Below are 15,665 nucleotides of genomic sequence, written 5' to 3'. Positions count from 1 at the left end.
CTCCGGGCCTGTGTTTGGTCATTACTGTCTTTTTCTGTGTGAGAGCCCACAGGGGACAGCTGGCAAGAGTATGGCTGGACTCTCCACAGTAGAAATACTTGGTGGTGTTCCCTCTTCTTTGGGGTCACATGATGGTGAGCTGCACCAATTTGCTTGGTTTCTGGGATCAGCTTGGAGATGGGTACTCGGGACCATCAGCTAGGTGGCAACGGAGTCTCCTTCCTTTCTTCACTTCGCTTGTGCAACTTGTCAGTGCGTATGGTGAGGCCAGCTAGGTCATCCAGACAGGTCGGCATTTCCACGTGAGCTAGCTCATCTTTGGTCTTTTCACATGGCCCTCACCAGAATTCGTAGAGGTGGGCCACTTTGTTCCACTCTGTATTGTAGAGGAGCCACCTACAGTGGGTGGACGAGGAGGCAGGTGATCTCTGCCCTTGCTGTAGTTTTTGCAGAGCTGCCTCAGCCAACCGAGCACAATGGGGTCATCAAAAATAGAGGGAAAGGCCTGGAGGAAAGTCTCCCAGTGTGACAGTGTCAGGCTCTGTTGTTCTAGTAGAGGCAAAGCCCAATCCAGCACCTCCCTCAACAGGAGAGTAGTTATGAGTCCTACTGTGTCCTGGTCAGTGGGGTAGAAGTGGGGGTGGAGCAGATAACATTGGGTTAGGATCCTGCTGAAGTTTTGGCAGTCTCTGTTGAAGTGCTCTGGGACAGGGAGTGTCAGTCTGGGGTCCAGGTAAACGACTGCACCACGTGCTTGGAGCGTAGTGTTCACGTCCCAAGCCTGGGCGGCCTGCTCTCGCAGTAACTGGGTGATCTGCACTTGCAGAGCCTACTTCTCAGATGAGAGCTGCACCATTTGTGTTCGCAATGGAGGAAGTTCCTCTAGAGGGTTGTCAGCCCATTCAGGAATGTCTAGTGCCTGGTGGGACATGCTGCGTGTGACAGGTTGGATCACAGAAACCCCATGGGGACTGCCAACTGATGTGCCAAGACTACTTCTGCCCCTGCCTTCTCTGCCAGCTTGGGACTCCAGCACCCTGTCTTGGAGCAGACTGACATGTCTGGCTCAACAACACAGACCCAGAGTCTGAACCACGTGCCCCAGAGCTGCAGACTTAACTGAAAGCAACTTACAGAAGTGTTCCTGTATTTAACACTCAGATGCTCTACTCCCAATGGGGTCCAAACCCCAAATAAATCCATTTTACTCTGTATAAAGTTTATACAGGGTAAACTCATAAATTGTTCGCCCTCTATAACACTGATAGAGAGATATGCACAGCTGTTTGCTCCCCCAGGTATTAATACATACTCTGGGTTAATTAATAAGTAAAAGTGATTTTATTAAATACAGAAAGTAGGATTTAAGTGGTTCCAAGTAATAACAGACAGAACAAAGTGAATTACCAAGTAAAATAAAATAAAACATGCAAATCTAAGCCTAATACAGTAGTAAAACTGAATACAGATAAAACCTCACCCTCTGTGGTGTTCCAGTAAGCTTCCTTTTACAGACTAGTCCCCTTCTAACCTGGGTCCAGCAATCACTCACACCCCCTGTAGTTACTGTCCTTTGTTCCAGTTTCTTTCAGGTATCCTTGGGGGTGGAGAGGCTATCTCCTGAGCCAGCTGAAGATAAAATGGAGGGGTGTCCCGCGGGCTTAAATAGACTTTCTCTTGTGGGTGGAGACCCCCTCCTCTCTCCTATGCAAAGTCCAGCTCCAACATGGAGTTTTGGAGTCCTGTGGGCAAGTCACATGTCCATGCACGACCCAGTCTTTCCAGGCAGCAGCCATTGTTTACATGCTACCCTGAACGTCCTCAGGTAGACTTCTCATGTGGATTGGAGCCTTCCAGGATTGGGCACTTAATTTGCGCATTCCTTTCTCAAGAAGCTTACCAAAAGCTTTACTAAGGCTACTTAGAAATCAAGCAGTTACCCAGCCGAAATTCATGACTTTGAATACAACAATGACACATGCATACAAATAGGATGAATAGATTCAGTAGATCATAACCTTTATATAGATATGTTACATGGCATATGTAGTATAGAACATAGTCCAGTTATATCATATATACATTCACAAGCATATTTCCCTGAAGCCTTATGGGATACAACATCACATACAACGTCACACCGAGTAAGGGGTGTCCCACTGCCTCCATGTCCCCACCAGGCCGACCTTCTCCATGGGTTATGTGGGGGTCCAGGCAAACTCTCAGGATCCAGAGCAGAGGTAGACAGGACTAGTGGCAACAGCTTGGGAGCCAGGAACTGAAGCAAGGTGTCAGAGCCAGTATCCATGTCAAGAACAAGCTGAGGTCGAAGTCAGCAGTCAAGCCAAGGGTCAGGGACGGAGTCAGGAATCGGGCTGAGGGTCAATACCAGGTATCAGGGTCCGTGCTGGGGTTATGACTAGTTACAAAAGTCATCCTATCTGGTAACACAAAAAATATCACATGGCTTACGTAGCTAACCAGAGCTTTCCTTCATGCCCTGTGCTGCCCAATTGTAGGCTATGGGGTAGCAAGAGGAGGCTTTATTTGAACTGTGACGGGTTCCCTGGGGTGCAGCTTGGGACTATGGGACCGCTGTGCTCCCTTAACTCTCCCCAGGCTGGGTTGTCTCTCACAATGCTTTGCTAGTGACAAGCAGCAAACCTCTCCAGGCACTGTGATCACTCAGCACAACAGCGTGTGGAGCCCCACACCCAGCTAGATTGTATGAATGCTCCCAGAGCCACTCATCAATCACACAGAGAAAGGCACCAGAGCTCCCAGCACTGTACCTCAGGAATATGTCGTCTTGAGCAATGCAAATTTATTATTTGGTTCACAACTTCATCAATGGAAAGTGGACACCAGCCTTTGCAAAACCTGAGCAGATTTGCCACACTTCATACAGACTCACTGGTAAAGATAAACAGTAAATCAAATGTAGTGACTACAAAAGATAGATTTTAAGTGATAGGCAAAAAGTCAGAGTTAGTTACCAAAAGAAAAAAAATTATAAGCACTCAGTCTAAACTCTCAGCGCTATTAGACTGGGCAACAACTAGACTAAGCAGGTTTTCTCACCCCACTGGATATTGCAGTTCATAGTACACAGATTTCACTGGTGAAATCTGGGCCAGTTCCTTCAGTTGGAGGCTTCTGAGTGTCTTTGTTGTTTGCAGTCTATGTGGGTGAAGGAGAAAGTCCAAGCATGGGCCCCCCGGTGTTCTGTTTTATACCCTCAGTCCATGTGCTTGTAGAACACGAGTCCAGGCATGTCTGGGGGCATTGCTGAGTCCCCAGGCAAGGCTAAGCAATTCCCCTGGTGGGGCCTCATGCAGGTGAGTCATTGCATTGTAGCGCCCTAGCTGGGCAATGGCTGTTTGACACCCCGCCCGGGCGTTGGTTACTTTCCTTGCTGTTGCCTCTGGGGAGCTAATATCTGGCTGATTCCCCAACTTACAGCATGTTTCAGTGACAACCAGACAACACAATTCCCATAACTTTATATGCATTAGTGATACTCATCTATGGATAGAGAAATGACTTTCAGCAGATCAAAACCTTTCCCCTGATACCCTGCAAGGCATGTTTTATATGTAATATATTACAATGATATAAAAATGAGGGTACAGGGTACCGAATGTCACACCTCCCTCCCCCACTTAGTTTACTGCAAGAAGGTTAGTCCCTGACTAACTTGAAGGCAGTTTGTGTTATAGTTCTCTTGCCATCCAGCCATCAAGTCCATGAGGTGGCGTGCCTCAGTTTCCCCCTCACACACAGCAAACCAGGTTTGTTATGGTTTCTGTATGGTGATAAGCTTTAAGTCTGTTTACCTGTATTAACTGAGAACTAGCATTACCACAAGTTTTAACATCAGTATCAAAATTCTTACCCCAGGATTTAACACTAATACCAGCATTTTTATCACGGTGGGTGTTGACAAGCATCGTTATGATACCACGCCCTCTGTTCAGACAGTCTGGTTTGAGGTTGGTTTGTTCGTCACCCACGGTGTCCTTTGACTCTCTCCAATGTAATCAGTCACTGGCTTTTCTTTCCCTCCAGTGTTCCCCTCTGCCTGGGTTCTTATTTTAATCATGTTTCTGGGATTTTGGTACCTCAGGGTGTGGTAAACGTCTGTCCCAAATCTGAACCTTAGCGTCCACAATCTGGGTGCTTACAATGAACTCCCCCAAGCTCACTACCAGCTTGGATCTTATCTCGCTGCCACCAGCCGAAGTTTTCCAGGGTTTCGGCCCCCTCGGGTTCCCCAAACCTTTCCTTGGGGGACCCCTCCAAGACCCAGAGCCCCTGGGTCTCCTCTATCTCATCCCCCAGCTTCCCCCCCTTTCCTGGGTTAGCCGGTGCGATGCTGTCCTATTCCCTTTGAATACAACCAGAGAGGCAATCTAGCTTCCCCGAGGCTATGCATTCAAACCTAGTCAGCTCACACAAGAGATTCACCCCTCCCTTTGTCCCGTAGCCTTTTCCCGCCCTGGGACAATAGGAAAGTAAGACACAGAGCTTGGGCTTTTCCCTCCCCCCCCAGCCTGTCACAGATGTAACAGAGCTCCGGGCACAGAAATTCCTCTCCCCTCTGCCTCACTAGGAAAAGAAACTCCCACAAGTTTTAAAAAGAAACTTTATATAAAAAGAAAGAAAATACAGAACAATAATACTGCATTAAGAAACTCAATACAGGAATATGGCTTATAAGAAAATAGGAATAAACAGTCTGATTTAAAAGATAGCCCAATTAAACCAGTCCAGCAAATCAACACCCATGTAAATACAACACAAAGCACATCACAGCCGATTACTTTGGTTCCTTTGTACTCACACTTGATAGTAGCATATTTGAAAGAAGATGGAGTTAGAAGAAAAGCTTGTTTACTCACAGCCGAGGAAAACAAAAAGACCCCGAGTTTCCAGTTCCCTCCCAAACTTTAAAAAAAAATCCAGGTCTCTGATTGGTCCTCTGGTCAAGTGTTTGGTTCCCCCTTTGTTCACCCTTTACAGGTAAAAGAAAATTAACCCTTACCTATCTACTTATGACACAGGGTCTGGCAAGATAGGTAGTTAGGGGAATCCTGTATACTGGCTGCCCTTTAGGGAGGGGTCTCCTAACCCCAGGACTGTACATATGCAAAAAACCCAGCTCCCCTTTTGGGGTTATCCTTTGTTTCCTCCTCCCAGCACTGAGTCCTTCCCTGCCCCCTAGAGGGCTATGATCTGTGCTCTCTGAGCTAGGTGTGTTTACCCTTTGATCAGATGCGCCTTTTCCCAGCAGCTTTTCCACAGCTGCTTTTTGTGTCCCACCTCCTTCTCTGTCAGTTGGACCATTTGCATTCTCCAGCAATTTCCTGGTCTGAACTCCTCTGTTATCACAGGCCTTGGAGCTGCATCTTGATTTAAAGAGACACAAGTGTCAGAGGGGTAGCCCTGTTAGTCTGGATCTGTAAAAGCAGCAAAGAATCCTGTGGCACCTTATAGACTAACAGATGTTTTGGAGCGTGAGCTTTCGTGCATGCATCCGACGAAGTGGGTATTCACCCACAACAGCTCATGCTCCAAAACGTCTGTTAGTCTATAAGGTACCACAGGATTCTTTGCTGCTTTTAAAGAGAGACAGTTACTTTCAAAAAACTTATCGGAAATAGCATCCTGAAAAATTGGGACCTGGATTGGGCTACCGTCCATCATCCCTTTCTCGGTCCCTGAGAAGTCAGCTGTGTGACTGCTCCCCTCCAGGAGGTCAGGTACACAGTTCCTTCTCAAAGCCTGGGTCACAGGCTGATCAGATGCTGACTCATCCATTCGGTCCTGAGCATCCTCTCCCAAGTGACCAATGAGGAGATATTCCTGTACTCCCACTGTTCCTTTCCCAGTTTCCTCCTCTGGATTCCCCTCCAAAACACATTTCTCTGTGCTCTCTGAGAAGGGATCCATCCCTTGTTCAGCTGCAAAGCCCTGTCAGCTACCAACTGAGGCAATTTCCTTAATCCCTGACAACACCTCTCCTGCCCTACGCCTGAGGGCATGTTGCCATCTGCTGGAAAGGAGCTAGGCTCAGCCCCGCCCATACTTGGCAGCATCCTGCTTCCCTGTGTTACAGAGTCACGGGAATCCTCAATCACCTCAGTGGTTTCTGAGATCCCCTCCCCCTTCTCTGGGCTTTCCTCTGAGACAGATTTCTCTATGCTCCCATCTCTGGTTCAGCTGCAACTTGCTGGCAGCTAACAACCTGGACAGTTCTCTCCCTGGCAGGCATCACACCCCCATCCCTTCCTGATGTGGTGTTGCCTCCAGCTGCAGTGCAGCAGCTGGTCTTGTTTTATGCAGCCCATAGGTGGTCCCAATTGTGAATTTTTGGAGTGACGGGAATGGTCGGGGTTGGTGGTTTCTGGTTCTGCTTTTCTAGCAGGTCCAATTGAGGTTTTCTCTCTCTCTGTCTTTCCTCCCACTCTCATTCCTTCTCCTCCATGGCCAGCTTCTTTAGTGTAAGAGTCTCTGGTGTTCTCTCTCTTTTCCTGCAGTCTGCAGACTAAAAAGCTCCAACTTTGCAAAGATTTCACTGCGTTCAGTCATTTCCCTGCTTTTCTGTCCTTACTTCCCTTTCCCAAAATAAGCAAAAGAGAAAATAAGCCGGTAGCTTCCTCCTGACTCTCCTTAGCCAGCACACTTAAAATCATTACAGCAGTGTATGAAGTGCAAATCTTGCTCAGTACAACAGGCTGTGTATTTCATCCTGCTCCCCGGGGTACAGCCTGGGACCAGGGGAGCACTGTGCCTCCTGAACTGTCCCCAGCCTGGGCTGTCTCCTGCAGTGCTTTGCTAGTGACAAGCAGCAGGCCCCTCCAGGCGCTGTGATATGATTGTAGCTCACTGGGGCAGGGACAGTCTCCATCTTCTGGGTTTATATGGCACCCAGCACAATGGGGTCTGGATAAAGCTGGGACATTGGGCACGACCACACGTGAGATCATAAATAACAAAATCCCTGGGGGGGGAGTTCGGTCAGTGTTCGGTGCTGGCCTTTCTCTGTGCCTGTGAAGTCAGTGGGAAAACTCCTGACGTGAGTTGGAGCAGAACCAGGCCAGTGCTGAGCATGTCTGAAGATCCACCCCAAGGGGGTCACGATCTATGACAAGTCAGAGCAACGCTCCACCAAAGGATGGGTGTGAAGCAGCACCAGGGTTCTCCCAGTGGAGAGAGTCCAGTGCTCCACAGAGCCACAGCCTCTCCCCTTCCGCTGGCGTCCCTGGGAGACAGACCTGCCTGGTGTCAGTCGATGCTGAGCGCTCCACAGGCTCACTCCAGAGAGCAGTCGCTGCAGCACAGTGTCTCTACTCGTTCTCGAGGAGCAAGTGGCAAAACACCGCGTGTGAAGAGACATGGGAGACATTCATCACCCAGAATGAGCCGTTCCAGCTGCCAGTTTAGTCTCTTACGTGGGGTGACACCCCCCCCCCAGCGCTCTCCTGCTCCTCTACACATGCTGCCTTTTTATCTGCAGTTTGCTGTTGGGTGGCGTTTGCTGCTGGGCAGAGGGCAAGCCCAGGGCATGGGCAGCACTGAAATGGCATGAGTTTAGGTGGGAGGGAAGCAGTGTACAGGCTGTGCGCTAACCCTCTGCACTGGGGTGACTCACTTGTCACTGAGCTCAGCCAGAGCAGTTGTCCCCAGGAGCTGCGCCTCGTGTAACAAGAGTCACCACTGTTTTGTTCCAGACCCAGGAATCTCGCTTTCTGTGAAATGGCCCCTTGCCCATGCCCAGTCTAGCCAGGTTTATACAAATTGAGTTTCCTCCTAAAGAAATGTATTGTGAAGTTTTGCACCCGAGTTTGGAATCCAGCAGTTCCTGGAGCGAGCGCTTGCGTGGTGAGCGCTGCCTGTCGTGCAGTGAGTTGCTGCACAAATGGCAGGGTGGGCTCTAGTCCTAGCACTTGCCCCTGCATTGGTCTTGGATTCTACTTGTCCTGGGCCCTCCCCATTCACCTGGGCTTCTCTCAACAGCTGTTCTTATCTGTTTACAAACTGATCATCTGATGGCAAGTATCAAGGTCCCCAAGCTGTGTGACAGTGTCTGGCTGATGGGTCCGGATGTCGGCTGTTAGGGGCTTATTCCTTCACTCTCTTACTTCTCTGGTCCTTCTTGCATGAACAGAGAACAACAATACTCAAAGTCCAAAGGCGCAAACAATTCAATGTTTATTGGGGTGAACTTCCAGCAAGCATGATTTCAGTTTCCTTCCTTAGTGTCCCCCTTCCCAGCTCTGACACCACAGAGCCTTGCCTGTGTCCCTGTTTCTGTTCCCATCCCCTGTTCTCATTCCCCCTTTAGCAAAACATGATCCCAATTCCCTCCCCCCCACACTTCCTGATTGACTTCAGACTATATAGCAAAACCAGAGTTTTGCTTAGCTATTCCTTAACCAATCATTTTACTGAAATTTAACTAACCAGTCCTAACATATTATAACATGATTATTTAATCAATTATACCCCCACCACCTTAATTGGTTTACACCCAACAAAATTAATTATACAGCAGACAGAAACAATTACAGAACTAGACAGAGACCATGCAAATAAACATACAAAACAATACAGAAGTGAGGATTTCACAACTACATCTATACAGACATAAGGGTTTTCCAGCTGTGTCTATTGATAAGTGAGTTCTTGCCAGACAGGATGCGATCAAAATCAATTTCCTTTTACATATGCTAGGCTCTTACCTTACTCTGGAGGTGATAGGAATATCAGGACAGGATTGTATTCCTAATAGCCCAATAGCACCTTATTTCAATGTGACTAGTTTGGAATGTGAGGATGTGACCACACACTTCCCAGCTTACGGCTGCCTAACTACATCTTAGCTGAAGGCCTTAGCCTGTCACAGTAAGAGAAGGCCATTACACAGACAGTGATCTCTGATTCTTTCTTTTCTCCCTCTATAACTAGCTAAGTGATAAGAATGCACCTAAATTCTTAAAGTATAGGCCTTTGCAGACAGGCCTGAATATCTATATCATAACGTTGGCCAGTGGCTGAGAGAGGACACTGACCACTGACGGAGGGGAAGGGCCTTGCTAGGGTACCTGACACACCAAAAGTACCGCAGATGCATGTACAGGAGAGAGGAACCCTGGCTGCTGATGGGCCCATTCTGTCTGCAGAGTGGCAAGGGGAGGCCAGTGTGTGTTCCCCATGGGAGTATGCTCAGGGACCGTCAGCTATTCCTAGTGCCCAGAGACATGCAAGGGCCAGTGGGTTGTAGAGACACCTTGTGGGACATGCTAACAATCCTGGATGCCCCACAAAGTGGCACTCATGCTCTTGTGGAATTTTCCTGAATGAAGGAGGAACAGGTCCCTGGGTCCCAGGGTGATGCTCTGTGGTCCAGCCACATGGCAAAGCCTTGGATGGATTAAGTTGTACTGGGCCGGCACATTTCATGATGAGTCTTATTGTGGGAATTAAAAGGCTGATCCCTACATGAGACCCAGCATGCGCATTAGGAAGAGCTGTCCCACTGAGCAGGGCCTGGGTGTGTCCTTTGTAAAGGCCAGAGCGCGGGGTCTATGGCTAGTTGCTGACTGACCCTGAGATAAATGGATGCAAAGCTAGCAACTAAAAGTGTCTGCCATGAAGCGGCCAGGCTGCACTTGCCAGCTGGACTGTTCCTGGTCACCGTGGTCCGAGGACGCGTTAGCATCCTCTCTGAGTAGCTGGATGTGACCACAGAGCCTGTGTGCCTGGGCCTTCTAGGGTGGGGAATGTAATGTCCCCATACAGCCAAATGGGGTCAAGCAGTGGCCCCAGAGCCTGTCTGGCAGGCCCCTCAGCAGCAGGAGTGAAACAGGACTCTGTCACCTGCAGCACTGGCAGCCGGTGGCATGGAGGTAGCTCACTTGCACTGGGGACAGAGCTTTCTCCGGGGCCAGGCTGGGACTGTGGAACTCGCTTCCACCGGGACCGAGAACCTCTCCCCGTCCTGCTCCAAGTTGAGGTTCACTGCTTCAGCCTGCCATCCCCAATTGAAATCCAGCACTGCACAGCAGCGAGAGCGGGCCCGGGGCCAGTCAGGTCATGAATGCCTCTCTGGAAGACACTCAGATACCAAGGTGATAGGCCCAGTGTCAGACCCTCTTGTGTGTGCAGTTTGCTGGGGCTTGACTTCTCGGAAAGAAGCCCCAGCGCGCACAGACCCAGTGTGCATATTTGCAGGTCACCACAGGTGACAGGAGAGGGAGGAGGCGCTGGGGCCCTACCAATGGGCTCCCTCATCTCCAAGACCTGACGCTTTGAGTGGCAAAGAGGAGCTGCTCAGGTGTTGAGTGTGGGCCCCACCCAGGGGGAATTAGGAACTTTGGCCTGTTCTGTCACTTCCCTCCCCTGGCTCTGGGCTCTGTGGTAAATCCATCCCTCTGTGTATTTTGATTTTCTCTGATCTGCCAATTCTCCAGCAAGATCCTGCTCTGGGCCTGCCCCTTGTGATGGGAAGTCACCTGTGCACCATGACCATTGCGGGGGGCAGGGGTTCTGCGGAAGGGAGCAGACTCTGCTCATTTCCCCTTCAGGCTGGAGAGCGAGCGAGCACATGGGCTGTCCTGGCCCTGGTGCTCCCCAGAAGGAGACAGGCCCGGCAGTGTGTGACTATGGACAGCACAGACACCAGAGCAACTCTGAGGAGCCTTCCGAGCCACAGCCTGAATCTGCCTTGTCCGCTGTCTGTGGGGTCGCGTTCCCTAGTGCAGGTTGGGGGTGACACGCCGACCTGTCAGCATGGTGCTGCTCTGCCTTCGCTTCGCCTTGCACCGGTGCAAACACGGACATGAGGCACAGGGCACAGGAGCCTCAGGCCCAGTCCAGTTCCCCTGGTGCTGGTACCACTGGTACGCTGTCTTGCAGAGACTGGACGGTGCAGCTCGCGGGGCACAGTCTCCGGCGGTTCCACCACCCTCGTGCCGTCACTCTGAATGCCTCCTGCCCGGCTGGCCTGGCCTCTCCAGCGCACTGAGGGCTGTACTAACTACTCATGTTTCTTCCTCTTTTGCCTCTTAGCAAACTGACGCGGGAAAGCGGGACAGATTTCCCCATCCCAGCTATCCCAGCAGTGCCGGACTCTGAGACAGAGAAACTCATTCGGGAGAAGGACGAAGAGGTGAGTGCCAGGGCTGGGGCCTGTGTCTCCTGCCAGGGGCTGCACCAGAGCCACTCCCGCATGTGGGAGGCCTGGCTAGAACTGAGAGCTGCACTCTCTCCCACCCCCTGCATGCAGTTGTGCTGGGCTATAGTCCCCTCGCTCTCCATGGCAGCACATGCAGCCTGCAGCAGGGCCTGACACACTCCCCGCTTTGCGTATTTCCACGTCCATCCCACTGGAAGAGCTAACAGAGTCCAGCTCCATCCACAGTGCAAAGCTGTCCAGTGCCCTTTGGCCCCCTGCAGCCATTACTGCCTCCCTGGGTCTCCCTCTCGCAGAACTGGGCTTTGGGTTCTTTTCCTCCACAGGAATTAGCTGCACCCTTTGAAGGTCGAGTTTGCTCTGTCCATGGTGCTAACCAGCCCATTTCCCTTCCCTTGCTGGCCCTGACACACCCCGAGGCTGGTGTCATCTCCACATTCCCGGAACCAGTTCAGGACTGAAGATATGAGCTAAAGCCAGACCTGGCCTGGACCCCTTCCGCCTCACTAGCCCCTCCTTCCTCGCTACATTGCTCTCATTAACTCCTGCCGCTGGAGTTCCCAGGAGAAACCCCTTTCTCTGTATTCCCATGGCTTTGCCTAGAGGACTAGTCTTCTGTGCTGGAACTCCCACTGGCTGCCACAAGGAAGCACAGCAGTGTGTCCCAGCTGGCACTGCCGTTGGGAAGCTTACAGCACTGCAGTCCCAGTCTCTGAAGCAGAGTGCTGAGTGCCCGGCAAAGGGCTGCGGGGAGCTGGCCCTCACATGTGTTTCTCCCATTTCAGTTGCGGAGGATGCAGGATATGCTGCAGAAGATCCAGAGACAGATGAAAGACTCCCACTAGCCACCACATTCCCCTCCAGCTCCCGCCCCACTCAGACCAGAAATGTTTACATCAAACCCCAGCCATCAAAGCCAGCTCTGCTACTTAGTACCAACGATGCACCTAGCACCTTAAGCTGATGCGATACGCCTTATTACGGACCTTCGCTGAGCTTTCCTCAGTGACCTACAGGAAATAAAGGCTGACCTGCACCAGAGCTTCTGCAGCCACCCTCCCCTGGCTTGGACTCAGCCTGCTTCCTTAGCAAGGCTCCTGCAAACCCAGCCTGGCTCGCCTGCAGCTGCAGGTAGCGCTTCCCCATGGTCTGACTGAGTCAGGCCCAGCCAATGGGCTGCTTCCCTCACCTTGAATGTGTGCAGCCTCTCTCATCCAGAGCCGCCTGTCTGTCTGCAGAGCCCCCGCTCTCTGCACCGTGCCGGGTTTCACACATTTTCCCCTCCAGGCTCCTGCACAGCTGGGCCTCAGAGCAGGCCTGGGATGTGGCTCATTGGTGCAGCGCAGTGGCCATGGCCGTGTGCCCAGAGTGCTCGCCAACAGTGTCAGGAGCCAGTGAAGTCAGCGTTTCTGGAGCAAAACTCTCGGTCTCCAGGGCAGCTCATAGAATCTCAGGGTTGGAAGAGGCCTCAGGAGGTATCTAGTCCAACCCGCTGCTCAAAGGGGGACTAATCCCTGGACAGATTTTTGCCCAACATCCCTAACTGGCCCCTCAAGGATTGAGCTCACAACACTGGGTTTAGCAGGCCACTGCTCAAACCACTGAGCTATCCCTCTGCAGGGTGCTCCACACTGCTCCCAACAAAGCAAGAGCTGCTGCCCCAGCGCCCTGCCAGGCAGAGTGGTTGTGCAGCAGGGGTCAGCAACCTATGGCACGCATGCCAAAGACGGCACATGAGCCAATTTTTTAATGGCACGCTGCTGCCTGCCAGAGTCCCGGCAGGAAGCAGCGTGCCATTAAAAATCCTGCCCTGCCCAGCCTGGCCCACTCTTCTCTGCCCTCCGCCCCCCCCGCCCTCCCCCGCAGGGGCAGGGGGCAGAAGCTTGGTCCCGCTAGCTCCCCTGCCTCTTCCAGTAGTGTGCTGGGTTCCTGCCCCTCCTCCGCCTCTCCGTCCCTCCCTGCTGGCCGATCAGCTGATGGCCTTTGCGAGGGAGGGGTCGGGAAGGAGCAGAGTCAGTGTGCTCGCTGCTCCCGGCGGAGGCAGAGAAGAAGTGGGGGCAGGGTCTTGGGAAGTGGGGGATGGAATAGGGGCATATCCCCTCCAGCCCCCTGCCCTGACCCCGCCTCATACACATTCTACCCTGAGCCCTGACCCCACCCTGCACACACCCAGCCCTCTGCCCTGAGACCCACAGCCCCACACACACACCAGGCCCATGCCTTGAACCCTGTACCCCCCTCATACACACTCAGCCATCTGCTTGACTCTTTCACCCCCCCATGACCCCAGCCCTGACTCTGGCACCCCCACACATACCCAGCCCCACCCTGAGCACCAAATGGAAGCTCCTGCACCCCCCCCCGCACACACACACATTCCCGCCTGCACCCCTTGCACCAAATGGGAGCTACCCAAGTAAGTGCCCCACACCCAAACCTCCTGCCCCAACCCTAAGCCCCCTCCCTCATTCTAGCTCCTGGCCAGACCCTTCACCCCCAGCCCTGTGCTCAGTGCACTCCCACCCTCAGCTCAGTGCAGAGAGGAAGAGAATGGGCCAGAACCAGGGAGAAGGTAGGTACCCACTGTATGTGTGCAGGGCCGGGACCCCAGACCGGCAGTAGGCTGAGCGGGTCCGGCAGCCGGGATCCCGGCTGGCAGGAGCCGGAGGATGGAACCCCTGAGCGGCAGTGGGCTGAGCCGCTCAACCCACTGCTGGTCTGGGGTCCCGGCCACCAGCTCAACACAGCCTGCTGCCAGTCTGGGGTTCTGGCTGTCAGACCCTTCCCGGCTGGGTCCTGGCCACAGGCCCCACTCAGCCCACTGCCGGCCTAGGTGAACAGAATCCCAGACCGGCAGCGGGCTGAGTGAGTCGGTGGCGTAAGATCAACTTTTTAATTTAATTTTAAATGAAGCTTCTTAAACATTTTGAAAACCTTGTTTATTTTACAATACAACACTAGTTTAGTTATATAATATAAAGACTTAGAGAGAGAGACCTTCTAAAAGACATTAATATGTATCACCGGCACGCAAAACCTTAAATTAGAGTGAATCAATGAAGACTCAGCACACCCCTTCTGAAAGGTTGCCGTCCCTGGTGTACAGGATGTGGATACAGCAAGCAAAGAGGGGGTTGTAGCAGAGGTTTCATGCCCCTGTTAGCATCAGTCTAGCTAGTATGAGTAATGATGGCAGCACAGGCTTTGACATGGGCTTGCCACCCAAGTAAAGCCCTCCCGGGACGCTGGGTCCATACTCCAGTTAGCTTCACTTCTCATTACCCACCCTTGCTAGAGTAAAACTAGTGTGGGTCTGGGTCCCCAAGCCCCAGTCACACGCAGCTTGCTGGGTGCCTGTACCCTCTGTGAGCCCCCTCCCCCAGCCACCAGCTGAGAGCCACTCTCAGGGACCCACCCAGGTGTCGGGGCAGTGGGCCACATTCTGTTCTCTCCTACATGTGCTATGCTAGTGAGGCCAGTGGGCTCCACGCGTAGCACTCAAGAGAAGAGTGTGGCCCAATGGCACCTGTGGGAGAGGAGCAGAGATGATAGAAACAGTCCCAGTGGTAAATATGCTCAGGAACTCACCTTCCTCAAGGGACAGGATGTCAGGATCCTCCAGTGCCCCCCATCTGCTCTGCTAATCCGGGTGTGGCCAGGCAGCATCTCCCACACCAGCCACTCCCCCAGCAGGGCAGTGAGAGACGCACCTGGCTTAGCAATGGGAGCAGCACTGTGTGTGCGAGCGAGCACAGGGCTGGTGCTGCACTGCTCACACATGCACACACACACACACTGCAGGGCCCTGGCCTGGCACAGGTGCCCCCTCCTGACACGTGCACACAGACACTGCAGGGCCCCATCTCTCTCCTGTGAGCTGGGTGATAGGGGTAGGAAGGCAGCATTTCATTGTGAGTTGTACATGGCAGTGCACAAGGAGATCTCTGATGCTAGGCCCTCCCAGAAATCCCCTGGCCACCCAAGTTGCCATTCTGTGCCCTGTTTCAGCCAGTGTGCTTGCCTCGTTTGGAGAGGTTCGAAGAGCCTCCATTGGCCAGGCTGGAGGCTAAGGCCCCATTTCCAGTCTCCCATCCCCCAGGGTGCTGCACACCAGTCCAGGGACACAGCAGCTGACAGCTCCCTGTAACCCCCCTTGCTGATCGCAGACTCCGCCTTGCAAGGAGCATGACTGTAGCAAACTGGTGGATGAGGCCACAGACTCACAATGTCCAGAGTGGATTTCTCAGCATCACTGCAAAGAACAGGAACCAAGAAGACCTGGATGAGCTCACCCTCCGAGGCAGCTCTGGCAACAAGGTGAGGCCTGGAGACTGGCCAAACCATTTCAAAGACAGAAGCAGCTTTCATCTATCCGCACCCACACCTCCACTCTCAGGGTCTTCTGCATTGTCTCACAAAGTCTCCTACTAAATATCACTCACAAACACAATGGAAAACCAGATTAAAG

General features: G+C 52.4%; 1 protein-coding gene across 1 annotated transcript in view; it reads left to right on the top strand.

The window, feature by feature from the left end:
* The window catches only part of SEPTIN4 (septin 4), a 41,041-nt gene extending 28,531 nt beyond the window's left edge, over window positions 1-12,510 (top strand). Inside the window, exons 9-10 of the mRNA XM_075073935.1 lie at window positions 11,074-11,173; window positions 11,983-12,510. Coding sequence (XP_074930036.1) covers window positions 11,074-11,173; window positions 11,983-12,042 — 160 coding nt within the window. The 3' untranslated portion in view covers window positions 12,043-12,510. The remainder of the gene's footprint in view (window positions 1-11,073; window positions 11,174-11,982) is intronic.
* Window positions 12,511-15,665: the final 3,155 nt, after the last annotated feature.

This window comes from Chelonoidis abingdonii, chromosome 20 (assembly GCF_003597395.2).
Source record: "Chelonoidis abingdonii isolate Lonesome George chromosome 20, CheloAbing_2.0, whole genome shotgun sequence".
Taxonomy (NCBI): domain Eukaryota; kingdom Metazoa; phylum Chordata; order Testudines; family Testudinidae; genus Chelonoidis; species Chelonoidis abingdonii.
The sequence above is the reverse complement of the archived record's forward strand: the minus strand, read 5'-3'. Positions and strand labels throughout refer to the sequence as shown.